Raw genomic sequence first — 15,699 nt, 5'->3', positions numbered from 1 at the left:
TTTTCATCATCCCAAACAGAAAGTTAATTTCTTTCTGACTTTCCAAACTGATAGACATAGACTCAGTTGTCAGCTCCATAATGAGTTATTTGAAAAAAAAAAATGCACAAGGGTTTAAAAATACTTTATTTTGTGACATTTGTTAGCACTTTGGTGAATTTGGATGTGTAATACTAACACTTTGGAAGCTGTTATTTTCCTTAATGTAGCCAAAGCCTGCAGGAGAATGAGCAGCCAGCATGGATTTGTGTCCGTCACTGTGCTTACCATAGTCTATTGCAAACAATCACTCTACCTTGTTTACGTTCTTTCTCCAGCATCAACATAGTGCCTAATGTAATAAGTGTCTGTGACTGAAATATACTAGTGCTGCATACAGCTGGGACCTAGCTGTGTCAGTAAACATGGATATCTGAGCTTGCTTTACACCATACTACCTCTCTAAAATGAACACACTTTATAAAAATAGTTACGCACATTAAAGACACCATATTTAAGTAGAATATGCAATTTAAACATTTGTCTCTCATTGTACTTCACACGTTACATTTTTGTAGGACACATAATTTGGAAAATAAAGAGTGCCTTACTTATTAACCTTTAACTTTATAATTATTTTGTTTCCTTCAGACTGGAAGAAATCTAATTTTTCCTGAAACTGCTCACCTGGAGTCAGAAGAACCTATCTTTTGGTCACGATTCTAATGTGTCTAATCAGATCGCATCAGAAACCTTTCCAGGTGCCCACCCCCATCCATGCTGACCCCCTCCCTTCGCATCCAGCCTTTACTGTTCTTTCAAGGAGTTCATTACTTTTATCAGAGACCAAGTTTTAGCTTGCTTCCTAGCTATTCTTGAATGCAGAGGATCTTGAGCCTCTAGAAGGTAAGACAGTAAGAAGGGTAGTAGAAAAATGATCTCATTCTTGCCTTGTGCCCTCACCTACCTGATTTGAATTTGAAACCTGGAGCTGGGTGCAGTGGCTCACAACTGTAATCCCAGCATTTCGGGAGGCCGAGGCAGGTGGATCACCTGAGGTCAGGTGTTCAAGACTGGCCTGGCCAATATGGTGAAACCCTGTCTCTACTAAAAATACAAAAATTAGCCAGGCGTGATGGTGTGTGCCTGTAATCCCAGCTACTTGGGAGGCTGAGGCAGGAGAATCGCTTGAATCTGGGAGGCGGAGTTTGCAGTGAGCCAAGATTGCACCACTGCGTTCCAGCCTTGGGTGACAGAGCGAGACTTTGTCTTAAAAAAAAAAAAAAAATCTGGAATTTTTCTCTGGCACATCTTTGCTTTCACCTGGAAGTTTAAACTTTGACCTGAAGATACAGAGGAATATGCGTGCTTCTTACCATTTGTGAGAATTCAAAAGTTTGTGTAGTTTGGCATAAAGTATATCTGAAAGGATTCACACGAAACTAACAGCCTTGGTAGACTATGAGAAGCTGTGGGGAAAAGTGGGTAGAGGAAGGCTTGGGACATCTTCACATGTACACTTCCATAGTAAAGCAATTTTGAACCCTGTGAATGTACCACCCATGCGCAAACTAAATAAAAATCTTATAAAAACAAGTGTAGAAGTTGAGGGAATTTAATTAACAAATAGACAAACAAAAACCGTTTATCTAGAGTCTCTGGAAATACACACAAGAAGCTGGTAGCCATAATTATATTATATTATTATAATTGAAGGATTTTATTTTCTCAGTATACCTATTGCTGTGTTTACTAAAAATGTGATCTTTAAACATGTATTTAAAACATGAAATACATGTTTCATCGCATTTCCCTATTTTTTTAAAGATACTATTGCCAAAGATAGTAATTGTTGTCTAGTTTTGAACCATATAGGAAAAAAACCTAACGCTGAATATAGGGTAAGTGCAGATTGCTCTTTGATATAAAGTGATTGGTGCTGTTTTTCATCATCGTGACCCTGCTGTTTGGTCTCACAGGCCACGAGATCGTACTCCTCCCATCCAGCCCATTTCCCAACCCTGCCAGGGGCTACCTTCTCTGTACCCACTGTACAGTCTTCATGCTCTGCTCCTTCCTATCAATCTGCAGCTAAATTGTGTTTTTATAATTTCTCAAACAGCATGTTTTGCCTTCCTGTTGAGATATGCATTATCACATGTGATATGCTATGAAGCATTCTTGTAGGTATTGACCAAATCCATCATTTTCTCTTTCCTTAGAGCTAAATGGATTATGTGATGAGAAACTGCTCAATACCAAAGGATATCTAAGACAAACCTTTTCCATGTAATCTTATAAATGTGAGCCTCTCTGCTTGAGATGGGCATCACGAGGCCCCAAGGAGCTCTAGGAGGTCAACTGAGCACAGTTTAAAAATCACTGTTCTGAGATGTACACCAGAAACTCTGTTAATATCCTGATAAATATTCTGTTTCCTCTTAATTCTCTTTTCTGAATCGTTTTTTCTAGCAGGAAGAAGTAGAGTGTGAGGAGGAAGTTTAGCTCTGTTCTGTTGATAAAGTTCTTTGTGGCTTCTGCCTTTCCACATTCATTATTTCATTTCTTTTCTCAGCAGTTATAGAGTATTAGTTAAGCATATGGACTATACCTTACATTGTGTCACTTAACTTTTCTGTACCTCAGTTTCCTCATCAGTAAATGGAAGTAAGTCATCTTCATCCCTGAGCTCTTATGAGGGTTAAAGGAAGTAATTCACATTAAGAACTTAACTTGGTGCCTGCTCTACAGTGAGTGCCCAGCTCAGGTTGACTCTTACTAGCAAACATTTACATGTCCAAAGTGTGCCAGGTGTACAGAACAGCTTCTATCTTCTACACTGTCTTCTTTACTGTGCTCTTCCAGAAGGCAATTCCTAGAAAGTACTGGTACCTGAGAAGTTCACATCTCATCAACTCTTGAGGATTGCCTAATCTAATGGTTCTTAGCAAGGCAGGAGTGCATTTCAGGACTACTATTTTAGAAGCCTTTTTAAACAAAACTTATCACTATCTTTCCACCTATGTCCATGTCTTTGTTATCTATATCTATGTCATTTATATCTATACGTGTGCCTGTATCTATCCATCTATATCTACATTTATATCTACCTATATCAATAGCATTCAAATCCTATCTGCCCCTTCCTCTATTTCCTTGGGAGTTTCAGAGAGTTTGTCTTTGGGGTGGGTGTGGAATGTATGTATTTGCAGCTGCCATCCATTCCTTGCTCCTCTTACCCCTGTTAAGAATTACAATGGTGGCCTGTCAGAAAAGTTTCTCTAAAGCCCAAGACCAAACTTTCTTTTTCTTAGTGATTTCTTCTGAAACTAGTTATATAAATTGAATGGAATAAAATGGGGACCATTTTAACCTATTGTGTCATGCAAAAGATGCCATGAAAAGGCTTTGATATTGCTGTATGTTCATGTATGGGTTTGGAGCACTGCCTGCATTTAATCTCATCCTCACCACCTAACAACCACGTGACCTGGGACAAGCTATATAACCTCTCTCAATTTCGGAGTTTAACCGTCTTTTTTTTTTTTTTGATACAGAGTTTCGTTGTTGTTGTCTAGGCTGGAGTGCAATGGCATGGTCTCAGCTCACTGCAACTTATATCTCAGCTCACTGCAACCTCTGCCTCCCAGGTTCAAGCAATTCTCCTGCCTCAGCCTCCCAAGTAGCTGGGATTATAGGCACCTGCCACCATGTCTGGCTAATTTTTGTATTGTTAGTAAAGATGGGGTTTCGCCATGTTGGCCAGGCTGGTCTTGAACTCCTGACCTCAGGTGATCTGCCTGCCTTGGCCTCCCAAAGTGCTGGGATTACAGGTGTGAACCACCATGCCTGGCTGGTTAACCATCTTTATACCATCTTGTGATGAGTACTTAATGAGATGACCCAGGTAATGAACTTTTTATGAGAAATACACATGGTAAGTGATTTTAAATGTTAATACTAATTTATTACTATTGTTACCATTGTTAATTCTGATGGAACTTGTTATAGAAGTAAAAATAATTTTAGTATCTTTGTCAACTTAGAGTTGCCTGCTCTGGTTAATAATTTTCAGAATTTAAATTTATCTGTGTTATCAAAGATTTATGGATAAATAACTAGCATTTAATTTTTATGTTTTGGACCTAGAAAACACAAACCAGGTTATCATAATTATAGAACGATTAAAGAACACAAGAAAACGAAATAAAATTAGAATAAAATTAGAATATTTCACTAATGTGTTGAGTGACATTCTTAAACATACTCTTCAGGATTTTAACTATATTAGAGGTTTGTTTCAAAGGATATGGAGAAACCAAAACATTAGCATGAGTCATTCTTCTTCATTAGGCTGTAATTATCTACCACTCCTTAATTACTGGAAATGTGCCTTTATGTGGTAGAGGCGTAGAGCTCAACTCTACCTGTCTCCGCTCAGACCACTTCCACTTTGTGGTGAAGTGTAAGGTTAAGTAATTTGTAATGTGTAGAATGACACTGTTGGTTGTATACACTGATAAGGCTAATGTCTTCACTTAGTAAAGAAGACGTCAAGATAATACCATTACAGGAGTCAATCCTAGAGGCAATAGAGGATAAAAAGGGAACTGTGATTTTTTTTACCTAACAAACATGAGTCAGTAGTCTACAGTGGGTCAGGTAATAAGTTCAGTGGGTCAGGTAATAAGTTTAGTGCTGAAACAAAACAAAAGGTAAGTCAAACACAAATGCCCAGGTGGGCAAGGCTGAGGGGAGTGAAGTGAGCACCTGGGCATGGTGAGGATGATAAAGAGTGGAAAAGGTTGTACCTATTGTGGGGAGCGCAGGCCCTGTTCTAAACAGGCAGCAGATACAGGGTCCCAGTGATGCTGTCCTATGAGGACGAAAGCTGAAAAATAGCAGGCCTTAGGATTTTTCAACAGAGGCTAGAAATGCATCTTTAATGCAAAAATCTCCTATATCCAAGTGCTTGCAACTAAGTTAAATTTTTAAAACATCGTATGAGAAAAGTAATTCCACACATCAGTGATCAAGGTTCAGACTCTGGGAAGTGAATATGTGACCTCTGCATTTTCCTTTATCCTAGCTGTTGGTATTGAGGGTCTTCAAAACTCATGCCAGGTCTGTCTTCTTCCCTTTGTCTGCATATCCCCCCTCCCCAGGTGATCTCATCTGGTCCCATAGTGATAAATACCACTTATGTGCTGATGATTCCAAAACATTCTTGCATTATACTTCTTCCTGAGCATGAAACTAGTAAACTCATCTTCCTGTTGGTCCTATATTGAATGACAAATAACTAACTTGAGTCCCCTGTCCCTTGCCCAAATCTGTTCTCCCAGTCTTTCTCAATTTAGTTTATGCCTCCATCATCCATTCTTTAGTTCATGCCAAACTCTAGCAGCTGAGCTTGATGTGTCTGTTTCCCTTAATTCCTACATCCAATCTATCAGTAATTGCTGCCATTTCTTCCTTCACTTTTTTTTTTCTTTTCAAATTGGTTCATCTCCATCCTTTTCCACTGCTACCATCCTGGTCCCTGCCACCATGATTTCTCACCTGAACTCTCAAGATCCTCCTAAAAGGTAGCCTCGCCTTTACTCTTGGCGCCCCGTAGTCTGTTATTCACATGGACTTTTATAAATGTAAATCATATTGTGTCACCCCTTGCTCAAACCTTTTAAACATTTTCAAATGATTTTGGAATAAAGTCTGAACTCTGTACTCCGGACCACTTATAAAGTACTGTGGTCTGCCTCCTGCCTACTCTCTGAAAGCACAACCTCCACTCTGACGGGCTGCAGTCTCTTGGGCTTCTTTTGGTTTGAAAGCCCAAGGCCTGATAGCCTATTCCAATCTCAGAGAATTTGCATTTTCTACTTTTTCTACCTGGAATGCTCTGCCTCTGGTTTTTGATATGACTTTCTCCCACTCATTATTCAGATCTCAGGCTGATGTCCTTGCTTAGAGAGCACCTCCCACACTAGTCCTCAATGGCGAATGAACGCCATTGAGCTCACTGCCCCCTCAGTGCTCTTTCACAGTCTTTTTTCCCTTAAAAACACTTTTTTTTTTTTTTTTTTTTTGAGCCCGAGTCCCACTCTATCACCCAGGCTGGAGTGCAGTGGTGCAATATTGGCTCTCTGCAATCTCTGTCTCCTGGGTTCAAGTGATTATCCTGCCTCAGCCTCCCAAGCAGCTGGGGCTACAGGCATGAGACACCAGGTCTGGCTAATTTTCAAATTTTTAGTAGAGACGGGGTTTCACCATGTTGGCCAGGCTGGTCTTGAACTCCTGACTCAAGTGATCTGCTACCCTTGGCCTCCTAAAGTGCTGAGATTATAGATGTGAGCCACTGTGCCTTGCCAAAAAGAACTTTTATATTTATTATTTATATGTACATTTGTTTTCATTTATTTATTCAATTATGTACGTAAGACAAATAATGAGTTATAAGAAAAAAGGCCGAAGTTCAAGAAGCTTTATTTTGGAACACACTTTGATTTTAATATATTCTGGGAAGTCTATAAGATGCTGTTACTATATGCATCTTTTAGAATAAGGTATTCTGTTTATACAGAAACATTTAAATGAAGCATTAACTATCTAATCAGCTTTTCAGTGCTTCAATACTTTAAGCTATTAGGACCCTTTGTTAATGACTGTGATAAAAGTCAAAGCAAAATGAGGATATAAAGATAATCATATGCAGATTTTTGCAGATTTAAAGTCAGACAGCATAATTGACAACATTTTTCAAGATAAAGTAAGAAGTAATTGTTCATAACCCATGTAATACTGGAGAAGAAAATTTGAAAATTTAAAACTTTATAATTTACCTCTCTGTGCTGAAGAAACCAAAAAGAAAAAAAAAAGAGAACAAAAAGCCTTGTATAAAAGTGTTCATTATTTTTTGCTAGCAATATTATTAGTCATAGATAATCATGAAATCATTCTGAACAAATATAGTCATCTACAAAGAAAATATATTTGTGTCATATATCTTGTAATGTATAAAGGCTACATTACACATATCTTTGACTTACATGTCTTTCCTTTCACCTGCTCTTTCTCTACCCTTCAGTAACTCTGAGCCAAAAAGACAAACATAATTTCCAATGCTTTCCAGGAACAAGCTAAAGCAGGGAGGGAAGCAACATTTCAAATAGACTCAGCTAGAAGTGGAAATCTCCTCTCTTCAAGGGTATATTTTCAAAGCGTTTTTAATTTGAACTTTCAATCCCTCTTTAGAAATAAGATAGGACTCTTTGTTCCTACTTTTTTACTGAGTCTCCGTTCTTGACTGTAGTAAAATGCTTCTTGTTCTAACATACTTCATTAGTTTTATACTTGATGGATTATGGCCTTTCTGGGTTTTCCAAATCCAAAATGTCTGTTTTTCTTTTGAGTCGACAGTGTTTGGAAAAGGTAGGCAGAATTCTTATTTAACTTATTTTGTTCAATACACTCCACAGCACAATCCCCAAGCATGTGAAAAATTACTCCACCCACCTTAGATGTGGTGATTAGTCACTGACTAACAGTGAAGTCAAGTAACCAACATGTTGAATTAAGCCAAGATTAAAATGGTACCATTTGTACTGACTACTTGATAATCATTCTTGAAGGCAGACAAGTCTAGGGCTAGTGTACTGTGACAACACAAAATCCACAAAATATTTTTGAAGTAATTTTATTTTGAATAATTTCCTATGTTTTTAATGTTTTCATTGGAAATAAGAATATTTCTTTTAAAAAGATTTCATTTCTCCCCTTGATACTATTAGTGTGATAACTTCTTGATTGAATATTTTAATTTGTTAGCATTTTGGTGTTTGTATTCCAAAAGACTCTTCTAAAATGGTAATTTTCCACTTTCCACTTAAAATAAAGAACATAATCAATAAAGAATCTAAAACTATTATTTATTGATATTTGGTAAAATCAGAGCATCATCGTGTTGAAATCACTGTAACACTAAGCCATTAAGCTATAGTTAGTTCTTTAGCTGAGTCAAGGTTCTTGCAGAGCTGCAACCAAAGAGAAAGCCTTTACTATTTAATGGGGTTTTCTTGGTATTTGGGAGAGTTTCCAAATAATCATTGGCTTCACACATACTATGCTGATTACAGCACAAAGGATGACACAGGGAAAGCAATGTCTGTTTAGTATGAATTTGTTGCTACCTGCAAAGATTATTCAATACAAGCTTTTATACCTGGAAATATTATAGAACAATACTGCTTTAATAGTTCACAGAATAACATAGAATTCAGCATTCTAGATTTTTCAATATCAAGTTTAGAAATATTCTTAAGATGTATTTTATGAGTTCAGCTCTATTAAGTGATTAAACATTTAATGGATATGGTTCACTAAATAGTAAGCTCTTTTAGTTTGGTAACTAATTACTCTTTTCTCTACATTTGCACCTTCATTTAACACTTATTTTATTTTTTCTTGCTTGCTTGTTGCCTTGATAATATTGTCAGTAAGCACACTGAAGAGATGGTTTATATTTCCACGGAGAATAACCCAGTGTTTTGCATGGAGATGGCCAATGTTCAGCAAACGGCTGAATTCTGTTTTCTCAAAAGAACACACAAATGCAAAGAAGACTAGGACATGGGCTAGCAATTATGCATACTGACAGAAGCAAAGTTGGTAAGAAAATATATATTTCTGTTACTATGATTAATAACTCTTTATTCTTAGTAATGACTGTCTCTCTCACTAGACTATAAGCTGTTGAAGGCAGACACTGTATGTTTTGTCATCATATTCCTAATGCCTCCACATAAGTGCCTAACACATTTGTTGAATAAATAAGTTGTCTATGGGTGTATATGCATGGGTGCAATATATGAGTATTTTTACATATGTATGTATATTCCTACATATGTACTTTTGTTCTTTACTTTTAAGCTCATTTATTGCATTAATATGGTGATATTCTAAGTTTGATCAAATGGCAAGTCTATGTTTAATGCAGTAGGTTCTTATTATCATTTTTGATTTCATGCCCTCTAGTAAATTGATAAGAAATTTTAGATTTAGTTATCTAATATAGATGGTGTGCTAATTTTTATAATTCCATGATGGAATTCTCTGATGTTTTATAGCTATTAGTTTTTAGACAGAATTATTAACTCTCTCTCTCTCTCTCTCTATATATATATATACACACACACACACACACACACACACACATATTTCCCTCTGTGATTTATGAAATATTTGCAGAATTTTTCCTGGTATTTGTAGATTTTGCATTGGTGACTGCAAATAAGATATTCTGCCTCAAAAAGACAAAAATAAATTGATTTAACTTTTCCAAACAGACTCAGAGAGTTCAAATAAGTTTTAGGTGGGAGAGAGAAAATTAAGACTGAGTAACACATATCCAGTTCTTCCATAAAACTTTGGCTGTGCAGATGGTTTGTGATCATACATTATTAAATTCACCTCCTCCTTGTGATACATTCTATACCACCAAATCCCAACTCTGCAATTATTACATAAGGAACAGGATAGCAGTGCAGTGATCAAATGTAAATCCAATACTCTTCAAAGCTGCCTACATGCATGAGGAAGATTGCTGCAACCTGTCTTTGGTGGACTCTAATGGAGTATCAGATGCTGCATGTTATGTGGGAGCCATGCACAAGACCAAACAAAATTTGCTACCCAAATTCATAATTCTCTTGTTCATCTGCTGCTTCTCATTCCATGAATTGAAAATATTTTCCTGGCCGGGCGCGGTGGCTCAAGCCTGTAATCCCAGCACTTTGGGAGCCCGAGACGGGCGGATCACGAGGTCAGGAGATCAAGACCATCCTGGCTAACACGGTGAAACCCCATCTCTACTAAAAAATACAAAAAAAAAAAAAAACTAGGCGGGCGAGGTGGCGGGCGCCTGTAGTCCCAGCTACTCGGGAGGCTGAGGCAGCTGAGGCAGGAGAATGGCGTAAACCCGGGAGGCAGAGCTTGCAGTGAGCTGAGATCCGGCCACTGCACTCCAGCCTGGGCGACAGAGCCAGACTCCCTCTCAAAAAAAAAAAAAAAAAAAAAAAAAAAAGAAAATATTTTCCTGGGATTTGGAAAGGCTGAACCAAAACTTGATTAGAAAAAATAACTGGATTTTGGTCCTGGATTTATTTAGCAAACATGTATTGATCACCTACTATGTGCCAGTTATTGGGTTTATGTGACTGGGATACATCAGACAAAGATTCCTGCCTTTGCAAAGCTGTTCAATATTCTTGTGGTAGAGACAGATGACAAACAATTACATAAAAATAAGTAGAGTATACAGCCATTGCTACAGAGAGAAAGAAAAGAAGGGTGAGAGAGATTAGGATACCAGCGGGTGACAGATTGCAGTAGTCAGGATGACTTCATTAAAAAGGTGAGAAATGAGCCCAGATTTGACAAAAAGGATGGGGTTAGCCAGATAAATAGACTTTTATCAGCCAGGTAGCCTGGGACAAGCAATGCAAAGCTCTGAATCTTGATTTCTTCATTCGTGAATTGGAGGATTGGTCTAGACCATCTCCACCAAAGTCCTTTTAAGTTCTTAAATTGTGTGAACTATGATATAGCTGATGCCAATATTATGGAGTGAAAGCAGTCATCTAGCTAATGTTCATTAAGTGCACACAATGTGTCATGTGCTGCTAAATGCCAGCGATGTCACAGCATTCAACAAATGCTCATTATGGTAGTGACAATTTAGAAGTATCTCATTACATTCTTCATTTATTTGCTCACTCACTTAATCAACAAACATATATTAAGCACCCACTATGTGCCTGGCACTGCTGTATAGTTGGAGTTAGTTATAAACCTGAGAGACAATCTGATGAGGGAGGGAGGCATGTTAGCAGGAAGTCCATGTGAGGACTGAGCCAGATCTGAAGAAGGGGAGGCAGGTTCAGGACACACAGCAGGAGGAGGAACAGTGAAGCTGTGAGAGGAGTGTGCACTTCTGCCAGTGGTTCTGGATAGACATTATTTTTTTCTAGTTACAGACACAAGCTTCTGGCAATTTCTTCTTTAAGCAAACCTACTTGTTTTATTTGTTGACAAAAGTGACCATTACTTTTACTTATTAAATAGAAGGACACAGTTTTCATTTCTGGGATTTCCTCTTGTTCTTCCTTACAAAAATTTAAAGTAGTGGATCTGTGCTCACATAGTAAGTACATTAAGGGAAAATATTATTTATGTTTGGAAAGCTTTAGTTTCTACCAGGAAAGTAAAAATGGTCAGATAATGTTTAATGTGACTGGGGAGCCTAGGCACGGTGGCTCACGCCTGTAATTCTAACACTTTGAGAGGCTGAAGTGGGCTGATCACCTGAGGTCAGGAGTTACCAGCTGGTCAACATTGCAAAACCCCGTCACTACTGAAAATACAAAACTTAGCAGGGCTTGGTGGCAGGCACCTGTAATCCCAGCTACTTAGGAGGCTGAAGTCTCAGAGTTGCTTGAACCTGGGAGGCGGAGATTGCAGTAAGCCAAGATTGAGCCATTGTACTCCAGCCTGGGTAAGAGAGCAAGACTCCATCTCAAAAAATAAAAATAAAAATAAAAATAATATGAATGGGGAAATTTTAAATTGTGAAATTAAAGAAGGCAAAGAAAAGAACTTATAAAATGTTTACGTTATTAGAACTAAGGTGATGATATGGTTCTGTTAACAAATGTACTTCGAAAAGTATGACTTTTTTTGACCAGTATTTGTAGTCTGTTTTCTATTTAAAAATCAATTTTCCATAACAGGGAGGAAGCAATAAACGTAACGATAACAACCACCTGGATAAGTATCAGCTCTTGGGAACCAGGCACTGTACTAAACACTTTCCACATATTTTCTCATTTAATTCTCACAAAGCTCTATGGAATAAGCAGGCATTAGGCCCAATTTTACAGATGAGGTAACTGGGATTTGGAGAGATTAAGTAAATTTTCCAAGGTCTAAGCTAGCTAGTGGCATTACAGGAAAGACTCAAACTTGTCATCAGAAGACATCTGCTTGAACACCAGATGCAGGAAGCACTGACTCTGACCTTGATAAAGTCAAGCAGTTACATGTTCATCTATTTTGCTTTGTATATTGGTTAATGGGCAAATGGTCATAACATTTCTCTCTTATCTATAAATGTCTTCTAAAAAGTTGTGTTTTAAAGAGTGTATTCTTCATCTCTGAAATTCTACTGGTAGTTGAAAGGCTACACAAAGTTTTTGGACCTGATACAAATATTGTAAATATTATTCTTTCTGTGTGATTTGATACTCCATATAAAACTCTTCTTAATGGTCTCAAGTTTCAAAGGATTTAAAAGTAAAGTAGCCACATTGTGACATGAGGAACAAAATCCATTAGTTTAGAGTATAGAGAGGGTATTAACAGTGGCCCCTCTTCCTGTAGAAGTATTTGAGAAGATAACTATTGCCTACATTGAGGACAGTATGTTATATACAAGCTAATATCTCGATTGCATATTTTTAGTAGACTTTGTGGACAAATGAAGTTTGCTTTCCTGTATGACCAAATTATTTCAACGAAAAATGAAAGGAAATGGATTAGTGCATGTGAACTTTTTATCTAAAGCTAAGTCTTTTTCCATGGGAAGCTGGGAGAGATTTTTTTCATTACCAGAGAAATGTTTTTCACTAGAAACACTTTGCATAGGGGTCTACACTTGCTATTTTCTTTACTGGTCATCTGCTTTTTTTCCCTTCTCTCTGTTTCTCTCTCTCTCTCTTTGTAATATCCAGATTAAACTTTTTTTGTGTGTCTATATATCTATAAAACCTCTCCCAACAACATTATGAGGAGGCCTTCAGAAAAATAATTAACTAACTCATACACGTGGAACTCAAAAATGTATCATTAAAATGTTGAGCATCTGTATCAAGGCAGCCAAGAAGAATTTGAGGATGATTTGCACTATTATCCCAATATTGTTCAGACCTTGGGAACTGGGTATCTATAAAATAGAAATTTAATCAAAAACAGGAGAGAGTAAAGATGTTTTTACAGTAACGTGAATTTTCAACTATTTTCTGTCACTAACAGCAGCTCATACTGCTTATCAGCACCATTCAAGAATCTGAGATTGAGATAGCTAATTTAATCATCTGACTAAATTCTTCAAAAAATTCGTGAGGATTTCAGCTCCCTAAAATTCCTTCTGGGCTATGTTGGATAAATAAAAGTTTTAAATACAAGAAAATATGCAGTATTTCAAGTAAGCAACGAAGCAAGTAAGTAATCTACTTTGTTGATTCTTGTGCTATCTGATGTATTTTTGCATTGTAAAAGACAACTGGAATTACGGAAGGTCACTTGGAAGCAGTTTCTCTGAAGAACTATGGGATTTGAAAATTCAATCTGAATGCTATCATAAAAAATTGTTGGGAAAAAAGTAATGAGAACAAGTATTTGGTTTATGGGCATAATATCATAATCCTATGACTCAAATCACATTTCAGCATTAAATTTCCATAAGCCAAATACAGTTCTATTACTTGAAAGCTCTTTAGCAACTCTTCGAGGCAAGCCTGCACTTTCTAAGAATATGAATTTACAATTAAAATGAAGTGGACTATCAAGCCTTTTTAAAAATGTGGACAGTGTATGCAAACAATCTGGATGATCCCGATATTCAGGGTCAGAAATCCCTTTGCACTAAATTTCAGCAGAGGAGATGGGAATGGAAAGGCTGGAGTAACGGAAGTTTTCCTGCCTGAGATAACTTAAGTATGACTTATAGGAGTAATTTTTCAAATGTTAGTACATTTTAAAAATACTGGTCTCACACTCTGAGTGCAATTTTGATTAAATGGTTTGTACACAGTTTATAATACACCCTTGGTATCTGTCATCTAATAACTTGAAACCACGGCTTAAGTTTCTATTGCATTGGATATAAAATTGGCATTATTAATAATGACTAGGTATTACTATTTTGGCTGAATTGAATTCTGTCACTAGAAGGTAAAAGGGTATTATTCCTTATTAGAAATTTCTACGTGTGAATATCATATGGTCTTTGGGAAACAGCTCTGATTCTACTATATGTCACAGAAACAGCTGAGTCAGCAGCTTGCAGAGTAAAATTTATGATTACAATTTCTTTTCTCAGTTCAACAGAGAAAAAAATAAATCTGTTGGAAGCAAACACAACTAAAAGAGACGTGTCTAAAATAGCTGGACATAGACAAATTCAGAATTCTATTTTGGTAGTCATAATACGTACAGGAAAATACTTCTAGACAGATTTACACTATCATTTGACCTTCACAAGTCATACTTTTCACAGTGAATGCAGTTTACTGAGGCTACGCTTTTGACCTTGAAGATAGAGTTTTATGTCTTTTGGCAAACTTACCATGCCTCTGGTACCCTGATTGAGTTTATCTAAAATTATCATCATCTGCTTAAACTGTTAAGTTCTATAATTCCTTTTTTAATTATTCAGCATCCAAGGGCAAGGAGAGAACTGTTCCTCTTATTGCATAAGTCTCAGCTTTCTTAATGCAGGATGTCCCTCATCTGAAGCTGGGACTGAGGAAATAGCTGCATTGTACTGCAGCCTCAAATCTTGCTACAGCTCTCAGGCTTAGGATTCAGCTGCGCTGAACAGAAATGTGGAGGGGCAATGTATTGGTCTATAGGACATAAAGCTTTACTGAAGCAGATTATAAGAGGGTAAAGTACTTTTTTCCTGGACAATAGCTTGTCTAATTTTCATTTTATCTATACTGTTTCTCTTAATGATTAAACAGTTACTGTAACAGAATGACCTTATATCCTAAGTTTTACTTCCTATTTTCTCTCTCTGACTTGCATTTAAATGAACTTTATGCCCTCCATTTTACTTGAAGATAGCAACTGCATTTGACAGCCTTGAACGATTACACCAACTCACTGCAGCTGGACATTCTTAAGCTACTCAACTTTAATTGTCCCCAATTCTTAACTCTACTGTAATGCAATAGTGCTCAAAAGGGAGGGAACACGTTTGCCAATTAGCAGAAAGGGAAAGAAAAAGCCAATGCAGCAGAACTAAAATTAAGAAACACTAGCCCAGCATCTCAACTCTAAGTCACTTGAAATTAATTAGGCTTTGGTAAGAGAAGCTGTGTTTCCTTACCTTGGAGGTGAATAACTCTGTCATGATCCAGAGTGTAGTTGTCTGAAAGATGATCAGCCCAGCAGATTGAAATCAGCACCAGAAGAAGTAGACTCTTCATCTTTATAGCCCAAAGAATCTTCTTCACTGCGAGAGCATCACATACAAAGAGGCTTGTGAGATTTGGAGCCCTTTGGAGTGTTGCACTGCACAACTTATTACCGCCTTATCATCATAGAATGGGTCTGTAAAAATATTTAACCCAATCTTTTCAGAAAGTTACTGTAGCTGCCTTTGAGAGCTGAAGACGGCAGCTTTGAACAGTTCCAGCTACCATCATGCAGCCAGAGTCCAAATAGTGTTTAACTCTATCTTTGCAGAACTGTAAATCTAGAAATTTAAAACACTGTAGTTTTGATACAGAGAATTACAGCAAGTAACAAAGAGATGTGGCAAAAACATAAACAGACCCTTAAAAACATTTAAGCCTCTGAATTTGCAACGCAAGTTAATAAAACAGCAATGTGTTATGTCTCTATATGAGTATTTATCACTTGGTCTAATTAGAAATCGAA

The 15,699-nt window shown here is 37.1% G+C and overlaps 1 protein-coding gene across 2 annotated transcripts in view; it reads right to left on the bottom strand.

Moving 5' to 3' along the window:
- HAPLN1 (hyaluronan and proteoglycan link protein 1) overlaps positions 1 to 15,699 on the bottom strand; it is a 90,283-nt gene that overhangs the window by 20,096 nt on the left and 54,488 nt on the right. For both annotated transcript variants that reach the window (XM_011996459.1, XM_011996458.1), the window contains exon 2: positions 15,146 to 15,271. In XM_011996459.1, coding sequence (XP_011851849.1) covers positions 15,146 to 15,245 — 100 coding nt within the window. In that variant the 5' untranslated portion in view covers positions 15,246 to 15,271. The remainder of the gene's footprint in view (positions 1 to 15,145; positions 15,272 to 15,699) is intronic.

This window comes from Mandrillus leucophaeus, unplaced genomic scaffold (genome assembly GCF_000951045.1).
Source record: "Mandrillus leucophaeus isolate KB7577 unplaced genomic scaffold, Mleu.le_1.0 Scaffold515, whole genome shotgun sequence".
Taxonomy (NCBI): Eukaryota; Metazoa; Chordata; class Mammalia; order Primates; family Cercopithecidae; genus Mandrillus; species Mandrillus leucophaeus.
Note: the sequence above shows the minus strand (reverse complement) of the source record. Positions and strands in the feature narration are given on the sequence as shown.